The sequence below is a fragment of the Stegostoma tigrinum genome, chromosome 1, assembly GCF_030684315.1.
Source record: "Stegostoma tigrinum isolate sSteTig4 chromosome 1, sSteTig4.hap1, whole genome shotgun sequence".
Classification (NCBI taxonomy): Eukaryota; Metazoa; Chordata; class Chondrichthyes; order Orectolobiformes; family Stegostomatidae; genus Stegostoma; species Stegostoma tigrinum.
This window is the reverse complement of record NC_081354.1, coordinates 51,297,271-51,319,412: the sequence shown is the minus strand read 5'-3', so window position 1 is coordinate 51,319,412 and position 22,142 is coordinate 51,297,271. Positions and strand designations below refer to the sequence as shown.

Genomic DNA, 22,142 nt, shown 5'->3' with positions numbered 1-22,142 from the left:
TACTTGTGGTTCTGAAGCAAATTACAGAAGAAATGCAAACCTTATTAAACTTCCCTCAACACAAGTCTGTGCCTTCCATGGAAATTAGGCAGAACCATCTACCCCTTAACATCAAGTTGGTTTAAATTTTGCAATAAAATGATAAGTTTGCAAGCTAGAACATTCTGGTGAAAATAAGAAGTCGAAATGGTAAGCAAAATAGGAAATGCAGAAGTACAAAGCTGGTCAGTCGGCATGTGTGGAGACATAAAAAAGGATCATTTGGCTAGGAACCTTCTTGAGTTGTGACGGAGTCCAGCTTGAATCTTTAACTTGTTTTCTGTGATCTTGCGCACTGAATCTCATATTGGTGTGTTTCAACATGAAAAGTCTAGTCTTTGCTTACTGTAAGTTACAATATATATTCCCATCCTCAGGAAGATTCTATATTTGGTTAAGCTTCAGTGAATAGCCACAATGTCACTGTTTATTAATAAGTAAAGCAGATATTTATCAGATTAGGTGACATGCATAGGAGAAAACCATCTGGGAATGAAGCGATCGCGGTTTTCACTCCATCATTTCAGAGCGGCACGGTGGCTCAGTGGTTAGCAATGCAGAGGCTGGGGTTTTCAGCAGCACCAAGGACCCCGGTTCGATCCCACCCTCAGGCAACTGTGCAAACTCCACACACACATTCTCCCTGTGTCTGCATAGATTTCCTCTGGGTGCTCCGGTTTCCTCTTACAGTCCAAAGATGTGCAGGCTAGGTGGATTGACCATGCTAAATTGCCCCATAGTTTTCAGGGATGTGTAGATTAAGTGGGTTATAGGGGAATGGGTCTGGGTGGGATGCGCCGAGGGTCAGCGTGGACTTGTTAGCCTGAAGGGCCTGTTTCCACATGGTAGGGATTCTATAATTCTATGAAGAAAGCATTTGATTAAGGTACAGGTTAGTAAATCTCTTGTCAGAACTGGAAGATGGTAAGTTTTTGACCTACTCTCAATATCCCAAACACATTATTTTGGAAATATTTTTACATATCCCACAGACATATGTTGTGAGCAGTTTGAACAAGTCCGTCATCTTTACGTTACATTTGTCCACAAAAATCTGAAGTCAACAGTTATTAAATTCACAGTCTGAACCCTTCCAGGTAATGCAAGTTTAAGATGCCATTGGAGTAATAATGGTGGGTTCTGATTATCCTGTAAGTTTAGCTCAATATTTAGCTGTGTTGTGATCTGGCTAGGGACTGTTAACATTTAAAGAGAAATCCAAATATTTAGCTATAATCAATAGAACTACTCTGTAAGATTCGAAAATTTCAGTAAAATATAACCTTTACTGTTTGTATTTCTAACTGTCTTTAAAGGTAAAACTTGAATTTATCATTTCTTGACAGTGGACGCCTCAGTCCTTTTAGTCTGATTTTTTTCAATGCTCTCAAGCTAACCTGCTGACTGCTTTCCTTGCTACAATACCTGAAGAGAACCAATGGATATTCTTCCATTAGCTTCAAACTTTCTGTTTCTGCTCCCCCTCAAAATTCAAATTGAAATTAAGCCTCTCCCACATTCTATATGGTGAATTAAAATATTTGTTTTTAGTTCTGCAGATGGTGCAAGCGAAATGAGCTGTCATTTAATTCAGCTATCTTCACTCTGTAAACATATCAATTCCAGGCTACAAATAATACTAGGATGGCTCTGCCTCTGTTTACATACAGTTTAAATCTGCTTAGAAGTTTTGGTTTCCAAATCTCAGATTCAGTTTTTATTTAGTTAGTAACTGGGAGTTGCAGTTTACTTTGTATGTTTCCCTTTATTGTTTCCATTTTTATTCTTCTGTTTTCAGTTAGCACATGCATTGTTTTAAGTTTGTCTACCTGATATTTTATAGTTCTATCTCTTCTATCCTACAGCTAAAGCATTCATTCCTCAAACTAAAAGTTATAATCTAAAACCAATGAACCATTAACCAAATATTGACAACAGCCATGGTGCACAGATCAGAAGGGTTTCATGCTTCATCTTGGATTGATACTAAGTATGTCAACCCAGACAACTAAATTAATGCTGTATCAATGTAGAAACCAGTCCAAACATCTGGTGAACAACTTGCCTTCACTTTAAGCCTGGTGGATTTGGCATTGGACGACTAACCTGCTGAAGAGATCCTGTCAGCAAATCTTAATATGTCACTGGGTTGTCTTTGTCTGGTTTTGGCAGCCATTTAAAATTCCAAAGGACTTAGAAAACCTGACAGCTGAAGGGAATTAGCCACTGCTAGGTCCATCAGGTTGCTGCCATTCCATTACCTTTTTTTGTCACCTTGTATTTCTCATGTCTTGCAATCTATCCACGCCATCCTTCCACCCACCCAGTGATCTCTCCTATCATAGCCTTATGATTTCTCCCAGCACCCTAAATCTCTCTCTCACTGTCCTCTTACTATCTACGCTGTAAACACCCCATCCATTCCACAACCTTTCTCTATCACCAAAATCCCTCTCTCCAGCCCCACTGCTTTGCAGTTTCTTACCGCACATCTCTTTGCCCTTGAAGTGCTCTACCACTCCCCTATTCTGTGATCTGCTCCCTTCACTTCAATCCCTCCTTCTCTGCAATCTCTCCTCCCTCCAACTTCTGAAGAAGGGTCACTGGGTCCAAAACATTGACTTTGTTTTCTCGGCATAGATGCTGCCGGACCTACTGATTTTCTCCAGCAATTTCTGTTTCGTTTCAGATTTACAGAATCTGCAGTTCTTTGTTTCATCATTCCACTACCTTCAGGTTCCCTCGTGCCTGTGGACTCCAGCTAGAAATGTTCTGCTTTGGGGGAGGGAGTGAATTATGTGGTATATTCTGCCAGCCTGTGTGATTTTTGTTTTCAAATACTCCCCTTCCTCCTTAAAACCCAACAGTGCAACTATTCCTCTTTGCAAGGAGGTTTGGGTGTTCCAGTCTCATTCTGATTTTAGATTCATTAATTAATATCTAAATTTTTGATCCAAGAATTGTCTCAGAACTTTATTTTAAACAATGTGGTCTGTGCACAATATGAACAATGGAATGATCCTACCATTCTGCAATAATTTTTAAAAGCAAAAGACAACTAAGTAACAAACTAAGCATTTTGCATGAATTTGCTGGATTCTCTTAAAGAAGTTTGATTCAATTTACATTTTGATGGTTTACTTGGTGTGTTTTAATTTTATACCAATGTAAGCACCTGATATTTTGACTCCTTCAAAACTACCTACATGTATAGTTAAGACTGAGCTCAAGTGCAGTGATACAAGATATTTAAAGAGGATATATATTTTGCCAGCTTTCATTTGTAATTATTGTCTCGTGGAGATCTACAACACAGAAAAAAGACCATTTGACCCATTGTGTCCGCACCTGCCAAAAACAACTAATCTATTTTTTCTAATCCCATTTTCCAGCACTGGACCCAAACTTGTGTGTCTGGGCATTGCAAATGCACATCTAAATAATTCTTAAATGTTATGAGGGTTTCTGCCTCCACCACGCTTCCAAATTCCCACTACTTTTTCCTCACATCTCCTCTAAACCTCCTGCCTCTTAACTCAAATCTCTGACCCCTGCTCATTAATCCCTCCATCAAGGGGAAAAGTGGTTCCTGTCTACCCTATCTATGCATCTCATCATATTAACATCTCAATCTTTTTCCCGTCAATCTTCTCTGCTGTATGGAAAACATCCCACGTCCATCCAATCTCTCTTCATAACTGAACTCTTCAGTCTGGGCAACATCATGGTAAAGCTCTTTTGCCATTTTTCCTATGCTGTCTCATCCCTTGTATAAACTGGATTCCAGGACTGTACACAATATTCTAGTTGTGGCCTAATAAATGTTTGATATAGTTCCAACATAACCTCCCTACTCTTAAACTCTATGCCTCGACCGGTAGAGATAAGATACGCTTTCTAAACCACTTTATCCCCCTGTCCTGATACCTTAAGGGACCGGTGTACATGTACACTAATGTCCCTCTGATCCTTGGTGCTTCACAGGGCCCAACCGTTTATTACGAATTTCTTTTGCCTTGTTAGTCCTGTGCAAGTACAATGCCTCACATATATCTGGATTGCATTCTGTTTGCCACCCTGCAAATATCCTCTTGTAATCGAAGGCTAAAAGGTAAAGTAGTACTCTTACCAGACCATTGGACTGCTCTGTCATTAAAGAAAAATGACTGGTGATGGTTTAACCTGAAGGTCACCACACCTGTAGGTGAGGGGAAGAGGGTGAGAAGAATGATCCGTCGTGATGAACTCAGCTGGTGCAGGAATTGAACCCACTCTGTTGATGTCACTCTGTGTTGCAGATCAGCCATCCAGCCGCTGAACCAGTCAATGCTATCCTCCTCACTATTTACCACCCCACCAATTTTAGTATTGTCTGTGAACTTACCGATTGACCCTCCTGGATCAAGTCTAACCAATTAATGTAAACTACAAATAGCAATTATGTTTAAGCCTATTTCTAACATTTTATTATAGTGTTTTAATGAGAAATATGTATGTTGACGTAAGGAAGCTCTTTCAGCAACATCAGTGAAATGCAAAACTTGGGTTTTATTCTGATTAATATTCGAGTTTACAAATAGGTCTTTTAGTTAACAAAAGTTGTGATGGGGTTCAAAGTACTGTAACTGCTGTTAACCTGTAGGCATTCTCTTTAGATTCTGTGTATAATTACATCTCCTTTATATTCCAGGACAGCTACAGGCAAAATCCGTCCTGCACGTCCTCCCCCAGCTAAAGTTGGTCCAGCTCGACCTCCTCCACCAAAGATTCCATCTGCACCAAACCAACTTCATCGCTCTTCATCTGAAGTGGGAATCAACAGCACTGCAGGAAAAAGCAGCCCACGTGGCCTAAGCAAGATTAGTCCAAAAGGACCGATGCCCCAGAAAAAACGACCTGCACTTCCACCTCGACCAGCTCCTGGACACCCACTCTACAATAAATATATGGTAATCAATAGACAGAGGTATTGAAACATTAGCTTTGAGATGTAGTACTTTTGAAGTATAGTATTGAAATGTTTACTTTTCCAAATGTTCTTCCTTTATTATTTCCTGCCGTGACATCTAAGGTACAGTCCCATGACACAGTCTTAAAAGGAGAATTGAAGACTGTGACCATAAAGAGCATTGTGGGCTAACCTAATTCTGTCTCAAGACCCCATATATTCACAGGATAGCAATTTTGTTCATAGTTGTTAAAGTTCTTTCTCCCCCGCCTTCTTTGCTAAGCTCAGGCCCACTGTAATTGACATTGACCCAAAGTAGCACAGACCAGAAATATAAACTGAAAGACTGAGTTCCAATTTAAAGATTACAACAATCACAATGGAAAGTAATTAAAGCTTTGCGTTTGTTTATATCCTTAATTGTAAACTTTGCAATGTCCATTTTGAAACATTTTAACTTCTGTAGGGTAAATTAAAAATAGTCCAAATTACTAAAGGACCCAACTCTCTGTTCTTTTGTATTTTTGGCATTAGTAGTGTTTTTAATTGAATTTTTTGTTCATTCCTGTTTTGTCTGTGCCACACTTTGACTTAAAGAATACAGGGTTGTACCTGCATCTCTTGCAAATGACAGAGATCAGACATCACATTACAACCTTCTTTTTATAAATAAAGGTCAAACAACTGAAGTTCCAAATTCCTTCACAGCCAGGTTGTTTATGGTGTTGAACTAAATTCACACAGCGTTGCTTTCATAACTGAAGACCTGAAATCAGGCCCCTCGCTATCATGCAAGTATTGTTTGGGCAACATGTCCAATGATGGTTTATTTGACATCCTCACTTCAGGAAATACAACACAAGATAATAAAATGTGAGGCTGGATGAACACAGCAGGCCAAGCAGCATCTCAGGAGCACAAAAGCTGACGTTTCGGGCCTAGACCCTTCATCAGAGAGGGTCTAGGCCCGAAACGTCAGCTTTTGTGCTCCTGAGATGCTGCTTGGCCTGCTGTGTTCGTCCAGCCTCACATTTTATTATCTTGGATTCTCCAGCATCTGCAGTTCCTATTATCTCTAATACAACACAATCAGTCCAACTGAGTTAAGGAACTTAGCATGCAGGAATTCCACACTGGACTGTCAGGATGCCATTCACCTTTGCTGATAAAAGATCTCATGCTTTACAGAAGTAATTTTTTGGGTAACATTACAAATATGATTGTATCGAAAGTGTGAATGTGAGCAACGCTGGTCACATAGCTGACCTCAATGTTTCCTGAGAATGTGAATCCTTTTCTTGAACTGCTGCACTCTTTGGCTTTCCAATGATGGAAATACAGACAGATAATAAAAATTGTGAAACCCTGCACACCAATGGAAGAATTTAATTTATTCCAATTTTGACTTTGGATAATAGTGTAGGACAGACAGTATGATTTAGTTATCCCAAGATACCCCTTAATGTTTTCATTTCTGTTGATAAAAATCAATAAAGTTTTGTAACAAACAACTGAGTCAATATCGACTGTTCTACACTATCACCCAATTAAAGTTGTTTCACTTCCTGTCAATACTACATGTTTCTATAACTTTATCCTAAAAATAATTTAATCATTACTGTATGTAATAAAATACAGGAGTGAGTCAGATGGAAAATGTTGAGTACTTGAAAATGGCGAATCTAATTTCAAAATCATAATATGAAAAATATTGGAAATGTTAGCACCTTAGAAAGGAAAATTGGTTAGCCTTCCAACTTAAATCGGCTACCCTCATCTCTCAAAATAACCAATCAGCAGTGGCTTAAACATGGTCCTACCTTAGTTTTTCAATCATTAACTAATGTGCAGTTTGGATTTGACTTCTTTTTATCTGAATCCAGTTTGAATTTAGTATCACCTGTCCTTATGGAATTGTGGTCATAGAGGTGATATCTTGGTATTTTGGGCTGAATTTGTTCAAACAGGAGTTTCCAATATGCTTACAAAACCCTCTTCTTAATCAAAAATCACATTGCCCTGAGCAATGCAAGTTTAGGAATAAAGGTAAAAACTCCCAAGACAGCTGAAAGTAGAATGTATCTTTTGATCGTAAAATCAAGTCACAGAGGTTGCAGGAAGAAATTTCCATCTGATATGTCTAGCAACATTAGAAATATATTCTGTAAACTTGCATGTATAATATTCCTGCAAGAAACAACATTGTACTTTTGTGAAGCAAGCTGTACATGAATGATATGGCTAAATAAGAAAACATGCAACTTGTTATCTTGTCTGACACTTTGTGACAAGAATGTTTTATTGCTCTAGACTTATAAGGCTCATTGTGGACTCATTGACAGCATCCTCTCTTCTGAGTCCAGAGTTGTGGGCTAGAGCTCTACTTCAGGACTTGAGTATGTTACCGAGGCTGACACTTTAGTACGAAGGAGAGCGTTGCTGTTGGGGATACCTACTTTCAGACAATCATTTAATCAAGTTCTCATCATCCCTGTCAGGTGGCCAACTGACATCATCAAACACTGCTTGAACGGTCATTAAGCTCAATGCTTTGCGCAATTTGGCCACTGTTTGCTAAAAAATAGTTAAAATACTTGAAGCTACTGGCTTAGAGGATATTCTGAAGATATGGAAGGTTGATATTTGTTGGCAAGTAATTGATAGATCGGTAATGATGTAATTGTATGTCAGAATATGATTGAGGGCCTTCTGTTCCAATGTTTCTTCTCCCTGAAAATGTACGTTTATTCTTTTTTTACAATACTATACTTTTTACTCATTATATAAATGTATTTTCAGCTGCCTGTCCCTCATGGGATTGCTGAATGCGATGTCAGCTCCACAGTCCCAGGGGAACTGTCATTCCAGGTAAGCTGGATCTTGGTTTACATTTTGCTTTGTATAGGTGCATTGTTACGCTGAATCACCTGTGAGGGCACCAAGTAGGAACGTCACTTGATGTTTCTGCAATGCACAGTTGTTTCAAGTAACAAAGGAAATGAATTTTGTTCATGATCGGAAACTTCTCAGCATTGCACAGCCTTTTGAAGAAAGACAGCCTGGAAGTTGACTAATTCCAAATGATCTAAGACGAAACACCTAAAGCAAGCTTGCATTGATGCCATTCCATCAATTGTTACCATCTGTAGAGTACCTGATCTAAATGGAATTAAGGAATGTGTGATGGTAATATGTAAATTAGGAGATAATTGGGTTAAAACTGTACATATAAATGTGAATATGTGGGGAAAAATATAACCTGTGTGTTAGACCTTTGTGATGCTAAGTAGATATAAACCAAAATTGCATATACATGGACTCTATTGAACCAACATTTAAACTTCAGATTTTTAACTTCTGTTCATATATTTTTGATTAGAAATGTGGAGTATGGATTAAAAAAGTGGGAGATCATGAAAAGTGGAACATGGCTCAGTAAAATTTAAATTAATATTGAAGTTGCATTTTTATGTTTCCTTTCTCCACTTTAATAGCAAGGTGAAGTGCTGATTCTCAAACAATGCACTAACCGATCCTTCCAGTGCCAAAAAGGGTTTGATACTGGCAAAGTTCCTTCATCCTGTTTAAAGATAATCACTCCAATGGATGAAGAGGAAGTGAAACAAACTGGCAAGGTCAGTATCAAGCGCATATTTGCAGTTCTAACTGTGGAAACAAAACCTGTTAATGGAACAGCTATTGCAACTACTTTGCATTAAAATTCCCTTAGAATGAGGCTGACGAAATAATATTGGACAAATCAGGAAATGCCAGAGGAGTTCAACAAATACATTGGATCAGTCTTCACAATAGAAGGCACCAATAGTATCCAAAAACTACTAAATAATCACAGAGCAAAAGGACAGGAAATAAACACAATAGCTGTCAATAGAGAAGAGTACAATGGAGCCAAATAGCGTTACGCCCCCTGGTCCTGATCAGTTGCATCTGATATTAAAGGAAGTAGCTGCAGAAGTAGTGAATGCACTCATACTAATCTTCCAGGAATCGTTAGATTCTTGAAAAGTGTCAGAATATTGGAAACTGCCTTTATTTTACAATGAAAGGAGACAAAATGAAGGTCAGTCAGCTTAATGTCTTTATTTGGGAAAATGTTGGAGTCTTTTATCAAGAATGCAATGGCAAAGCATTTAGGAAGATGTAATATGATCATGCAGAGTCAGCATGGTTTCATGAAGGTGAAATCATGCCTGACAAATTTACTAGAATTCTTTAAGGAGGTAACAACCAGGATAGATAATATATTTAGATTTTTCACAAGGGATTTTATAAGGTACCACATATTAGAATAATTAATAAACTAAGAACGCATTGTGTTGGAGGTAGTCTATTAGCATGGATAGAGGATTGGCAAAATAAGAGAGTAAGGATAAAACAGAAGGCATTTTCAGGATGACAACATTTAACTAATGGTATACCACAAGGAACAGTGCTGGGACCACAATTTAATCAAAATATATGTTAATGACTTGGATGAGAAATGTGAATGTACTATAGCCAAGTTTGTAGATGACACAAAAATAGGTGGGAAGACAAATGGTGAGAATAACACAGTCTGCAGAAAGACATAGATAGGTTAAGAGTGTGGGTAAGAATTTGGCAAGTGAATTTAATGTGGGAAAATAAGGGGTTATACATTTTGAAAGGATGAATAGAGAGGTACTATATGTTATTTAAATAGAGAAAGACTGTAAAAAGCTACAAAACAGAGCATCTTTGCACAAGATAATGTAACTATATTTCTAATGTCTAAAATTCTGCATGTTTTCCAAGCTTTTTGTAAGCTTGGTGGATATAGTTCGTGCACTGCTGTTACTCGGATTTGTTTATTTTCATTCCTTCATGGAACGTTAGCATCACTGGCAAGGTCAGCATTTCTTACCCATCTGTAATTGCCCTGAGAAGGTGGTGATCAGCTGCCTTCTTGAACTGTTGCAGTCCACGTGGTGTAGGGACTTCCACCATGTTGTTAGGCAGGGAGTTCTCGGTTTTTCAAACCAGCAACAAGTAAGATTGGTATGTGACTTTGAGGGGAACTTGCAGATGATGATCCCATGTATCTTGATCTTCTGCGTTGTGGTGCTCATGGGCTTGGAAGGTATTGAATTAGAACATAGAACAGTACAGCACAAAGTATTGCTGATAAATTAATGTACTATACCTTCTAGATGGTACACACCACTGCCACTGATGTTAATTTGGGTTTGAATCAAACAAAGTACTTTGTCCTGGACAACGTTTACGGGATGAACCCTGCCAAGTTCATTGTCATTTTTAGATCTGCCCTGAAAGTAGCTTATTATATTCTGCTGTATACGCGTCAGGTCTATTTACAAATCCATGTGGTGTTACCCTGCACTATTTGTGCCTGACTATTCAGATAAGTTTCCAAATTAAAACAAGGATTTGCTGCCACAACATCCATTCAACAGATTTCAAAGGCTTACCAGCTATACTAAACTTGGAAAAGAAAGGAACAATGACAATATGATTTGGCTAAGTCGCTTAAGGGTCAGAAGATAGAGCTGTGGTGAATGGATTGTTTTGAAACTAGAGAGATTCACATGGGGGTATTCCCTGGGCTCCGCATCATATATACATTAAAGACCTGCACTCGGAGTCAGAGGACAGAATTTAAAAATTTGTAGATGACATATAATCTGAAACAGTTAGCAAGTTAGCGATGTACATCAGGAGGATACAGGCTTGTGAAATGGGTATGCATCAGCAGATGAAATTCAATCTGTAATTCATGTTAAGTGATCCATTTTGACTGAGGAGACAATACTAGCTAATGGGCATAACTTAAAAGGGATGCAAGAACAAAAATACCTTGGACTGTTTGTACAAAAGTCCATTGAGGAAGGATTAGAGTCACTGAGATATACAACACGGAAACAGACCTTTCAGTCCAATTCTTCCATGCTGACCCCGATATAAATCTAGTCCTATTTGCCAGCATTTGGCCCATATCCCTCTAAACCCCTCCTATTCTTTTACCTATCCAGACACCTTTTAAATGTTGTGATTGTACCAGCCTCCTCCACTTCCTCTGGCAGCTCATTCCATACATGCACCACCCTCTGCGTGAAAACGTTGCCCCTTTGCTCCCTTTTATATCTTTCCCTCTCACCTTAAACTCATGCCCTCTAGTTTTGGACTCTTCCTACCCTAGGGAAAAGACCTTGCCTTTTTACCCTATAGATGCCCCTCATGATTTTATAAATCTCAAAAGGTCACCCCTTAGCCCTCAGTGTTCCAGGGAAAATAGCCCCAGAATCAAGAGGCCATGTCAATAAAGACACAGAATCAAAAAGAACCCACTCTACTCACAGTTGTAGATTTACAAAAAAAACTAGCCACCTAGTTGCTCCCCTGCTGTGATCTCCCCACACAGGTTTCTGCAAGGTCAGCTGCGAGCTGTGCTGTTTGTTTTTTTTTCTTAGACAAGCTCTCGTGTCCAGAGGGACTTGAAATCAAACAACAGTAGCTGTGATTTTTCATGCTGGGTCAAACAGCAGTGTAGGGTTCTTTCTCCATTGATTCTCCTCCCACCATGTGGTCACTACCTTTATCTCCCTTCCTCCATTTTAAAAGTGCTGTTGTTTTGATCCTTTGTCCCCAAAGGTCCAAAACAATGCAACAGCTTATAAAACAGTACTTACTGCTCCTAGAATTAAAGGAAGTCAGCTCCAAAAATCCTCAAAAAAGGAGCAGCTCTTACACTACAAATTTTCCCTACCCTCCCATCTTGGATTACCCAGAATCCTCCCTTAATGAATTAGATGGAATTGCACTTTGTATGTTTAGGCATAGAGTACAAGAGCCAGGGTGGTATGTAGCTTGGCCCTAGCTTGTATCTTGTGTCCCTATGAAAAGAAAACTTGCTATTTGCATTCAATTCCGTGTACCACACTTTAGGAAGGATTTGAATGTTTTGGAGGGTGTGCAGAAGAGATTTATTAAGATGAAAAGTTACAATAGCATAGGTAGACTGGAACAGCTGAGGTTATTTCCCTTAGAGCAGTGAAGACTAGATTTGATAGAAATGTTTAAAACCATGAAGGGTACCGATACAACAAATATAGAGAAACTGATTTCAGTGGCTGAAGGGATGCTAATGAGAGGGAATGGAATGAAGATGACTAGTAAAAGTATCAGAGATGACATAAAGAGAAAATTTCAAATAGCCAGTGGTTAGGATTTGGAATGCAAAACTTGATAGGGTACTGGATATAGATTCAAAAGGGGCTTTCGAAAAAGCAATTAGGTAAGTAGTTTAAACAGAAAGGATTGCAGGATATGGAAAAAGAGTAAAGGAATGGGACTGACTGACTGACTGGATTGTCTTCAGAAGAGTGAACACAGATTTAATGGGCTGAATTTCAATTTTGGCTTTTTTTTATTAGAAATCATTCACTTCTGAAGAGCAGCTTGGAGAAAACAGTGTTCCCCATGCTATAGTGTTGCATGACTTCACAGCAGGTAAGAGATTCTGCTCCTTCAACAAATTATTTTAGCTAATTTTTATGCACCATTCAATATTACACATGTCATTATCCTGACCCTTTTAATAAGATGTTAAATAGCTCAGGTAGCATTTATTTTTGTTTTGCTAAATGGCCCTATATAATTGTAAAGTTGATGTGATTGTGTGCAAAGAGAATAAATTCCTAAAATTGTTCCAATAACACAATAGTTGAGGTACAGGGTAAGACCATTTTATGATTCAGCTGGATAAGAACCTGCTCTATCAAAATTACATCATAATCACGCTATGAATGTGTCAGATAAGGAACAAAAAGGAACTGCTTTTGGGCAGGGGAATACATCAGTTTTCAGCTTGGAACATTAATGCAGTATTATGTGTATTTTGTAGCCTTCTTAAAGGCAGATTGTAGATGAGATTTGCTATCTAACTTTGTTTTTCTTGAGTTTATCCTTCTGGATTGCAGAACCAGTTAGTAAGTGTTGATTAATTTAATGCCAGAAGCTAGTTACTAATTTGTCTGAACCGACCACTGCAAACCCCAGGGCTGGCGATAAAGGGTGGTCAAATTAACAGTTAGTAAGAACCACAAAGAACAGCTGACCTGCATTTCTGTTCTTTTATATGAGTGCTGGATTGTCCACCACTCCTGAGCCACTGTGGTTTCCATGGGCTAGCAATAATGTGAACCATCTATTCCTGGACCTATGCCCATGCACCTCTTTAAGTGACTTCTAGTGGGCCACAATAGCACCTCCTCTAGTTTCCTGCTACTTATTTCCTGTTTCACTGGAACACAGTACTTGGCTTCTGTTTTACTGAAGGGACTGTATTGGTTTGAAGGATCAAACATTAAAATAATGATATTGCTTTATTAGCCAGTAGATATATTAAAAATAATCTGTCCACTGCGTTCATGTTAACTTGTCCAAACTTTAGTTTTAATTTACATAGGATCTTGGACTTTGTAAGTGAGCTGCACTAAATGTACCTATGATATTTATGTTCAAAAATGAAGCCTGTGTGTAATGAGTGCATACTGTCAATTAGTCTTTATAGCAGGGGCCGCCAACGTTTTTCTTAATAAGAGCTGCTTCTGATTGAAAAGTATCATGAACTACATTTTAAACATATATTTGTCCTTCATACTTGTAAACAAACAATAGTTCTGCCACTCTTCTTGGAAGTAGTACACCCTTCGTCTTTTCATTGATTAACCCACCTCTGTATTCGTGTCAACAGGGGAGATTTTTTTCCTGCCATAATTTAGCTAGCTGTGAGACAAACTTGCAACATTACTTTAGCAACAAAGTTTGAAGGGTCAGAGCTGATAAACTAGCTGTTTTTCTAACTCAATTTGTTTCATCTGGCTTGTCAGCTTCTCTGTTTCCCAGATCCTTGATTAGGACTGCTCTCACCTCTCAGTTGTATCTGAGCTTCCTGCCCCTGGGTAGCTTAGCACCTGGCACCTGCACGTTGGCCATTTTCTGGCCTGCCCTTCCGCCCTGGTTCCCTTGATGATCTTTCTCCATCCTCTGGTACTGATGGTGGTTCCACCCCTCCTACACCAAGCCAGATTCTTTCTTAATGGGTCCTCCTCTTGGTACCCTCACTGGTGCTACTGCAATTGGTGGTGACCACCCTTTATTGCCAGCCCTGGGCTTTGGGGCTGACAGTGGTCAGTTCTGACAAATTAGTAACTAGCTTCTGGCGTTAAATTAATCAAATGAATTGAATCATGTAATCTATTGTTTATTTTCCAAATCATAATGCAAGATATAAGTCACTCATGATTGATGTATTGGTGAGCCCTGCTTTAGACATTGACTGTGACTGTGTTTCACATGTATGGGAGCTGGACACAAAATGAAACTATGATCAGACCAATTTGTTTTTTCAGATCAAAATGATGAATTGAATCTAAAGTCAGGAGATACCGTGTTCTTGGTAGAGAGACTGGACAAAGATTGGTATAGTGGGAAATGCAAGGGACATACTGGGATTTTTCCTGCAAACTTCGTCAAAGTTATTGTAAGTTGTCTACCTCAATCAGCAATATTAATCTTAATATTTGATGAATCTGCTTCTCTGATTTCCTTGGTTTTCAGTTCCTTTCTTCTCATCTCTTTCTGAAGCTGGTGATTCATACTAAAGTACAATACCATGGGAATTGTTGCTTGTGACCTGATCATCCTTCCAAGAGATATTTTTATGGATACATGCACACAATAATGGGAACCTTGCACACCAAGGGGAAGTGATTTATGTGCATGAGGGGAGTAATCCTCTGAAATTTACATTGGGTTTCTTCATATTCTGAGGCTGGCAGGGCAACCAATTCAGGCAATATGGTTCACTCTTAACTACCTTTGAAATGAACCAGCTAACCACTTGTATTAAACCACTGCAAAGTCTGAAGAAAGGAATGAAACAAGATCTGACCAATCAGCATTGAGCTAGGCACCAGCAGTGAAAATGGTGAGTCTAGCATTGTCAACCCAGCAAAGTCCTCCTTGTTATCTATTGGTTTGCACCAAATTCAGGAGGGATTTCCCACAGGCTAGTCAAGTAGCAGCTTGACGGTCATACTTATGGAATTATCCCTTACGATGTCCCAAATGCACACTTGGATTTGTCCTGTTCCATTGGTAGGATAGACGCACGAGAATGGAGAAGCTAGAGTTGTTGCCCTTGGAACAACACAGGTTGAGGTGCACAGGATTATGACAGGTTGACAAAGAAAAATTATGACTAGGCTAGGTGAAATAGATTTTTGCAAAAATACAGTAAGGGAGTGAGTTGAACTTTTACCCAGAAAGTGGTAATGACATGGAATTGCTGCCCATGAGGATGGTGGAAATGAAGTTTATCAGTAACTTCAAAAGGAAATTGGGTGTGCACATGCTTGAAATAAACTTCCAGGACTACAGAAATAGAACAGAAGAATGCAACTGACTGGATTGCTGTACAAAATGTAGGTTTGCACTTCATGGGCAAAATGATCTCCTGAGCTGTATTGATGCTAGTGCACTAAGATCCAACTGGAAGGAGGCAATCCCCCCCATAGAACACATTGCTGCCATTCAGTGCTCTGTTCCAATGTGTGAATGCCAGGGGCTAATATAGTTTGGACTTCCATGATTATGAATGGTTGATAACTACAGCCTCCTGAAACGAGACCTTGTGAAAGGGAAAACATGTTTGACAAATTTGCCAGAGTTCTTTGAGGATACAATGAGCAGAGCTGATAAAGGGGAATTGGTAAATATGTACTTGGATTTCCCAAAGTATTCAATACAATGCCACATAAAAGCTGTTGCTCAAACTAGCAGATCACAGTATCGGAGTAATGTCTTAGCATGTATTCAGGATCAGTTTAACACAGAAGACAGTGTGTCAAGATTAATAGGTCTTTTTCAGGTTGGAAAGACTTAACTGGTGGAGTACCACAAGGATCAGTCCTAGGACTACAATTATTTACTATCTATATTAATGACATGGAGAAGGGGGCTGGTGTGTAATACATTCAAATGTGTTGTTGGTACAAAAGTAGGTGAGGAAACGTGTTTGTTGAGGACGTGAGGAATCTGCAAGGGGATTGAGGTAGGTTGAGTGATTTGGCAAAAATATTGGCAGATGGAGTTTAAGGCAGGAAAATGCGAGGTTGTGTACTTTGCCTGCCTTTTGATTCTTCCTACCAATTAATTAAATGGAGAGAGACTTGGAAAATGTGCAACACAGTGGGAACTGGGTGTTCTTATGCATGAAACTCAAAAGATCGGCATGCAAGGTGCAGCAAGTAATTAAGTCAAATGGAATTTTGGCCTTAATTGAGGGCGTTGGAGTTTAAAAATAGACAAGTCTTGTTACAACTCTACTGAGTGTTGGTGAGGCTGCACCTGGAATACTGTGTACGGTTTTGCTCCCCATTTTTAAGAAGGACACACTAGCATTGGAGTTGATAAAGGGGAACAGTAAATAGATAATGAAATCTGAGGCTGGATGAACACAGCAGGCCCAGCAGCATCTCAGGAGCACAAAAGCTGACGTTTCGGGCCTAGACCCTCCTTCAGAGAGGGGGATGGAGTGAGGGTTCTGGAATAAATAGGGAGAGAGGGGGAGGCAGACCGAAGATGGAGAGAAAAGAAGATAGGTGGAGAGGAGAGTATAGGTGGGGAGGTAGGGAGGGGATAGGTCAGTCCAGGGAAGACAGACAGGTCAAGGAGGTGGGATGAGGTTAGTAGGTAGGAGATGGAGGTGCGGCTTGGGGTGGGAGGAAGGGATGGGTGAGAGGAAGAACAGGTTAGGGAGGCAGAGACAGGTTGGACTGGTTTTGGGATGCAGTGGGTGGAGGGGAAGAGCTGGGCTGGTTTTGGGATGCGGTAGGGGAAGGGGAGATTTTGAAGCTGGTGAAGTCCACATTGATACCATTGGGCTGCAGGGTTCCCAAGCGGAATATGAGTTGCTGTTCCTGCAACCTGCGGGTGGCATCATTGTGGCACTGCAGGAGGCCCATGATGGACATGTCATCTAAAGAATGGGAGGGGGAGTGGAAATGGTTTGCGACTGGGAGGTGCAGTTGTTTATAGCGAACCGAGCGGAGGTGTTCTGCAAAGCGGTCCCCAAGCCTCCGCTTGGTTTCCCCAATGTAGAGGAAGCCACACCGGGTACAGTGGATGCAGTATACCACATTGGCAGATGTGCAGGTGAACCTCTGCTTAATGTGGAAAGTCATCTTGGGGCCTGGGATAGGGGTGAGGGAGGAGGTGTGGGGGCAAGTGTAGCATTTCCTGCGGTTGCAGGGGAAGGTGCCGGGTGTGGTGGGGTTGGAGGGCAGTGTGGAGCGAACAAGGGAGTCACGGAGAGAGTGGTCTCTCCAGAAAGCAGACAAGGGTGGGGATGGAAAAATGTCTTGGGTGGTGGGGTCGGATTGTAGATGGCGGAAGTGTCGGAGGATGATGCGTTGTATTCGGAGGTTGGTGGGGTGGTGTGTGAGAATGAGGGGGATCCTCTTTGGGCAGTTGTGGCGGGGGTGGGGTGTGAGGGATGTGTTGCGGGAAATGCGGGAGACGCGGTCAAGGGCGTTCTCGACCACTGTGGGAGGAAAGTTGCGGTCCTTGAAGAACTTGGACATCTGGGATGTACGGGAGTGGAATGCCTCATCGTGGGAGCAGATGCGGCAGAGGCGGAGGAATTGGGAATAGGGGATGGAATTTTTGCAGGAGGGTGGGTGGGAGGAGGTGTATTCTAGGTAGCTGTGGGAGTCGGTGGGCTTGAAATGGACATCAGTTACAAGCTGGTTGCCTGAGATGGAGACTGAGAGATCCAGGAAGGTGAGGGATGTGCTGGAGATGGCCCAGGTGAACTGAAGGTTGGAGTGGAAGGTGTTGGTGAAGTGGATGAAAGTTGGATTTCTCAAAGTATTCAATAAGATGCCACATAAAAGTTAATAAAGTGTGAAGCTAGATGAACACAGCAGGCCAAGCGGCATCTCAGGAGCACAGAAGCTGACGTTTCGGGCCTAGACCCTTCATCAGAGAGGGGCATGGTCTGAGGGTTCCGGAATAAATAGGGAGAGGGGCGAGGCGGACCGAAGATGGAGAGAAAAGAAGATAGGTGGAGAGTATAGGTGGGGAGGTAGTGAGGGGATAGGTCAGTCCAGGGAAGACGGACAGGTCAAGGAGGTGGGTTAATAGGTAGGAAATGGAGGTGCGGCTTGGGGTGGGAGGAAGGGATGGGTGAGAGGAAGAACAGGTTAGGGAGGCAGAGACAGGCTGGGCTGGTTTTGGGATGCAGTGGGGGGAGGGGAAGAGCTGGGCTAGTTGTGGGGGGAGGGGACGAACTGGGCTGGTTTTGGGATGAGGTGGGGGAATTGTCATGAAAGCAGAGTTAAGGCCGGGGCAGGAAGCCATGATCTTAAAGAATGGCAAGACAGGCTTTAATGGACTAAATGGCCTACTCCTGCTCCTATTTCTTCTGATCCAGTACTAGCTCAGTGACCTGGAAACAGTTAAGAAGAGTTTTGTTCAAGGATAGTTTTATTTTACACAGGGTTGGGGAAGAGGGATGGGAGTGCTTTACATAACAGTTAAGAGCATTTGATTATACTTTCCATCAGTATTCTATTCCTCTCTTAAAGAATCTATTTTAGCATTAATCTTCAGATTGGGTACACCGCATACGAGGATATCAGTGAACGGAGTCTTCTGCAATAGAGGAGCCATTAAATGTTGTAAAGTTTCCATTGTTAATGTTGCATTTTTTTGAAAGTGCAGATAATTAGTGCTCTAAACTGACTGATTTCCCTTTGATAGGTTGACCTTCCGAAAGGTGAGTCTCAGGAGAGCAGTATGAAAAATGTTGCATGTACCTCCGCTTCACTTCTCAGGTAAATCTAACTATTCTAAGAACCTTGAAACATTTATTAGTTATTCAGTCTCTCAAGTGAACATTGATCACAAGTTCTCCTTTGAATTGAATGATTTTCTGATTTTGCGACTATGAAAATATTCCATTTATCACTGTTTTATTTTCCATTCAATCAAGTGCGACCTATTACATTCATATCAATTAGTTACATTATTTGTCTCTACTGGAATTATGTTTTGGATCACTTAATTCAATTTTCAACTAGTTTTTAAGAGAGCACTCCTGTTATTCACCCTCTAGTGTGGGGCTAACACTGGGATTAGATTTAATGCTGCCAAGGTGTCTGTGAATGATGTGTCTCGATCTGGATTTAGTGAATGTCGATGAGTATTACAATTGAGCCATTCAATAGAATGTATAATTATCACATCACTAAACTCATATATGTACAACTTGATCAATTTGGGTCATGCTGAAATCCATGGAATCATATATCGAGTCCTTTAATTTCGGAGGTCAGATTGAACCAAAACTGGTTTAAACAAACCATTATCTTTAACTATAGTCCCAGAATACATGATCAGAGAGGAAGTGGATTATATACTTTGCACTGAGTGGTGCACACCAGTTGGTCCAGTTCCAGTCTTTAATTTGTGCTGTTGACAGACCTGGGCCAGAAAGGAGATAAACAAGCAGAATTGCCCTGGTACCCCATTATTATCCAGTGACCATTTCTAGTGAGGAAAGTTGTGTGAACACACATGTGATATCACTGAAGTCAAAAGATTTTGTAAAACTTGACATAAAAGAATAGCTGGTTTCAGGCCTTTGGAGAAAGAAAACTCAATTTTTTTTGATCATGATGTTAAGTTTTATATATTTTTTTAAAAGCCCAAAATTTATTTATCTCTATTTGAGTAAAATTTGGACTATAAAGTATCATCAATATGGACAGAAAACCCTTCCAATCTCTAATCCAAGATGTCCATTTCTGGGAATTTCCTTAACATCTTATTATATGGCAGAATGGATGTAAATTAACCATCTAAACAAGATATAATCCAGCCATTGATAAACATTTGTGATACTGCATCCACGTTGCCCGGTAGGCATAAATGTGGATGTAATGATTTAAAGAAAAAGAGGAAGATGACACATTATTTGTGAAGGGGGTTTGTGTTGGTTTTGTTTGCTTTATTCCTTTTACTTTTGTTATTTGTTTACTTAATGAGAAGGCTTTACGCTATGAATCCTGTCATTGCAAGATTTTTCCTGTGTCTTAGAAACTTGAGCAAAATGTTTCTCTGTGCTGCAATGAGAAATGCAGTTTGTTGGTCCGTACCAGGTACCAACATTGTATGTTTTTTCGAGTGCCCCCTTTCAAAACGTTGCACTTGAGAGATTGTTTTTTAGGGACTTCTATTTGTTAGGTGAGATAAGTCACATTATTGGTAGTATTTGTGTTGAAGTGTGGGACATTTAGATTCTCAGAAGCAGACGTTGAAGAATTAATTAACTTACACTGTAATTATCAAAGTTCCATTGCGTATAAGACCATAACACACTCAGAAAACTTAAATTTTCTAGACACCATTGTATTTAAATTGGCAGGTTTGATTCAATTTTGATTTGATTTATTATTGTTACATGTACTGAGATGCAGTGAAAAGTATTGTGTTGCATGCTACCCAGACAAACCATACCTTTCTGCAGGTACATCAGGGTAATAGAACAGAATGTAGACCATAGTGTCACAGCATCAGAGAAAGTGCAGAGAAAAATCAAATCTAATATATGAGAAACCTGTTCAAAAGTTTGATAACAGTGGAGAAGAAGCTGTTCTTGAATCTTTTGTATTCTCTGCCAAATGGAAGAGAGTGGAAGAGAGCTCAACTGGGGTGGGAGGAACCTTTGATCATGTTGGCTGCTTTCACAAGGCAGCAGGAAGTATAGATGGAGTCAATGGATGGAAGGCTGTTTTTCGAGATGGGCTGGGTGTGACTGTCTAATTTCTTGTGGTTTTGGGCAGAGCAGTTGCCATACCAAGTTGTGATGCATCTGGATAGGTCGCTTCTGTGGTGCATCTATAAAAATTTGAAAATTTTTTTTTCAAATAACTGGCACACACACTTTATAAAAGGCACATTAATTTTCAACGGTTTCACTACCCAGAATTTCAAAGTTTCCTGACTCCTGATATTCTTTTTTGTTGACAGGCTCCCATTCACAGCTTCTCTTCCTCTTTCCAGTGTCCACTGTGTTGCCAGTATTTTCTCCCTCCCCACTTTGCAGCCCCTAGACACTGGCTTCTCCCACCCCAAATTGCTTCACTCTGTTAAGGTGTTGCTGGACCAATCATCCATTTAGGTCAGTGGACATAACAGGTTCATGGAACCTGACATAACTTAGAATGTAAGTAGCAGAATTTTAGATGATTTTAAGTTTCCTCAAATAACAGGAGAAGCAAGAGACAAGTGACTTGGGACCACAGCAGCCTGAGGAAAGCAGAATGTAGAGTTGAGAGTAGTAGTGGTTTAGTTTAATCTGGCTTGAAGCTAAGTTCCACCAGTGGCAATGTGGCACTATTGGCTACTTTTGTCTTTTCCCTTTATGGCCACATCTTGTTCTGGGAATGTTGCTCTAAAATCCAATAGGGAAAATAATCATTAGTGACAAGAAAGTACAGCCTTCCTCTTGTCTACCTCTTGCAATCCAAAGTCAGTGGATTCTCAATATAAAATTTGAATATGCACCATGGTTGGATATAGATACTTACTGACCTACCACTTCTTACACAGGGGGCCTCGATGTGTGGCTCGATTCGACTATGAAGGAGACCAGGCTGATGAACTCACTTTCTTTGAAGGGGATGTCATTGCACTGAAAGAGTACGTGAGTGAAGAATGGGCTTCAGGACAACTGAAAGGCCGCTCTGGAACTTTCCCTTTAAATTTTGTTGAGATTATTGAGGATCTACCAATTCCTGAGCAGCAGGCTGTACAGAATTCACCTCTGTCTCCAGGTCAGTGAACTTTTCTTTTGAATGACTGAGAAACATGGAGTGTCTTATTTTCCTTGAAATGAAAGACCAGGGCCAATAAACTTTTAAATCACAGTAAACACAAAAACTTGAAAACCCAAATGCAATGCACTGTCTCCTTTTTGAGTTCATGCCTACACTGGTCCAGTATTACGTGTATTGAGAGTGATGATATGGCCAATTATTATAGGTTCTAGACTGTATCTGGTTTAGTACTAGAACCAATTCAATATCCT

At 40.2% G+C, this 22,142-nt stretch overlaps 1 protein-coding gene across 2 annotated transcripts in view; it reads left to right on the top strand.

Annotated features, from left to right (window-relative positions):
• Positions 1-22,142, top strand: part of sh3d19 (SH3 domain containing 19) — a 152,182-nt gene that overhangs the window by 121,363 nt on the left and 8,677 nt on the right. For both annotated transcript variants that reach the window (XM_048531024.2, XM_048531016.2), the window contains exons 11-17: positions 4,730-4,988; positions 7,787-7,855; positions 8,482-8,622; positions 12,418-12,493; positions 14,398-14,528; positions 18,812-18,885; positions 21,665-21,888. In XM_048531024.2, coding sequence (XP_048386981.2) covers positions 4,730-4,988; positions 7,787-7,855; positions 8,482-8,622; positions 12,418-12,493; positions 14,398-14,528; positions 18,812-18,885; positions 21,665-21,888 — 974 coding nt within the window. The remainder of the gene's footprint in view (positions 1-4,729; positions 4,989-7,786; positions 7,856-8,481; positions 8,623-12,417; positions 12,494-14,397; positions 14,529-18,811; positions 18,886-21,664; positions 21,889-22,142) is intronic.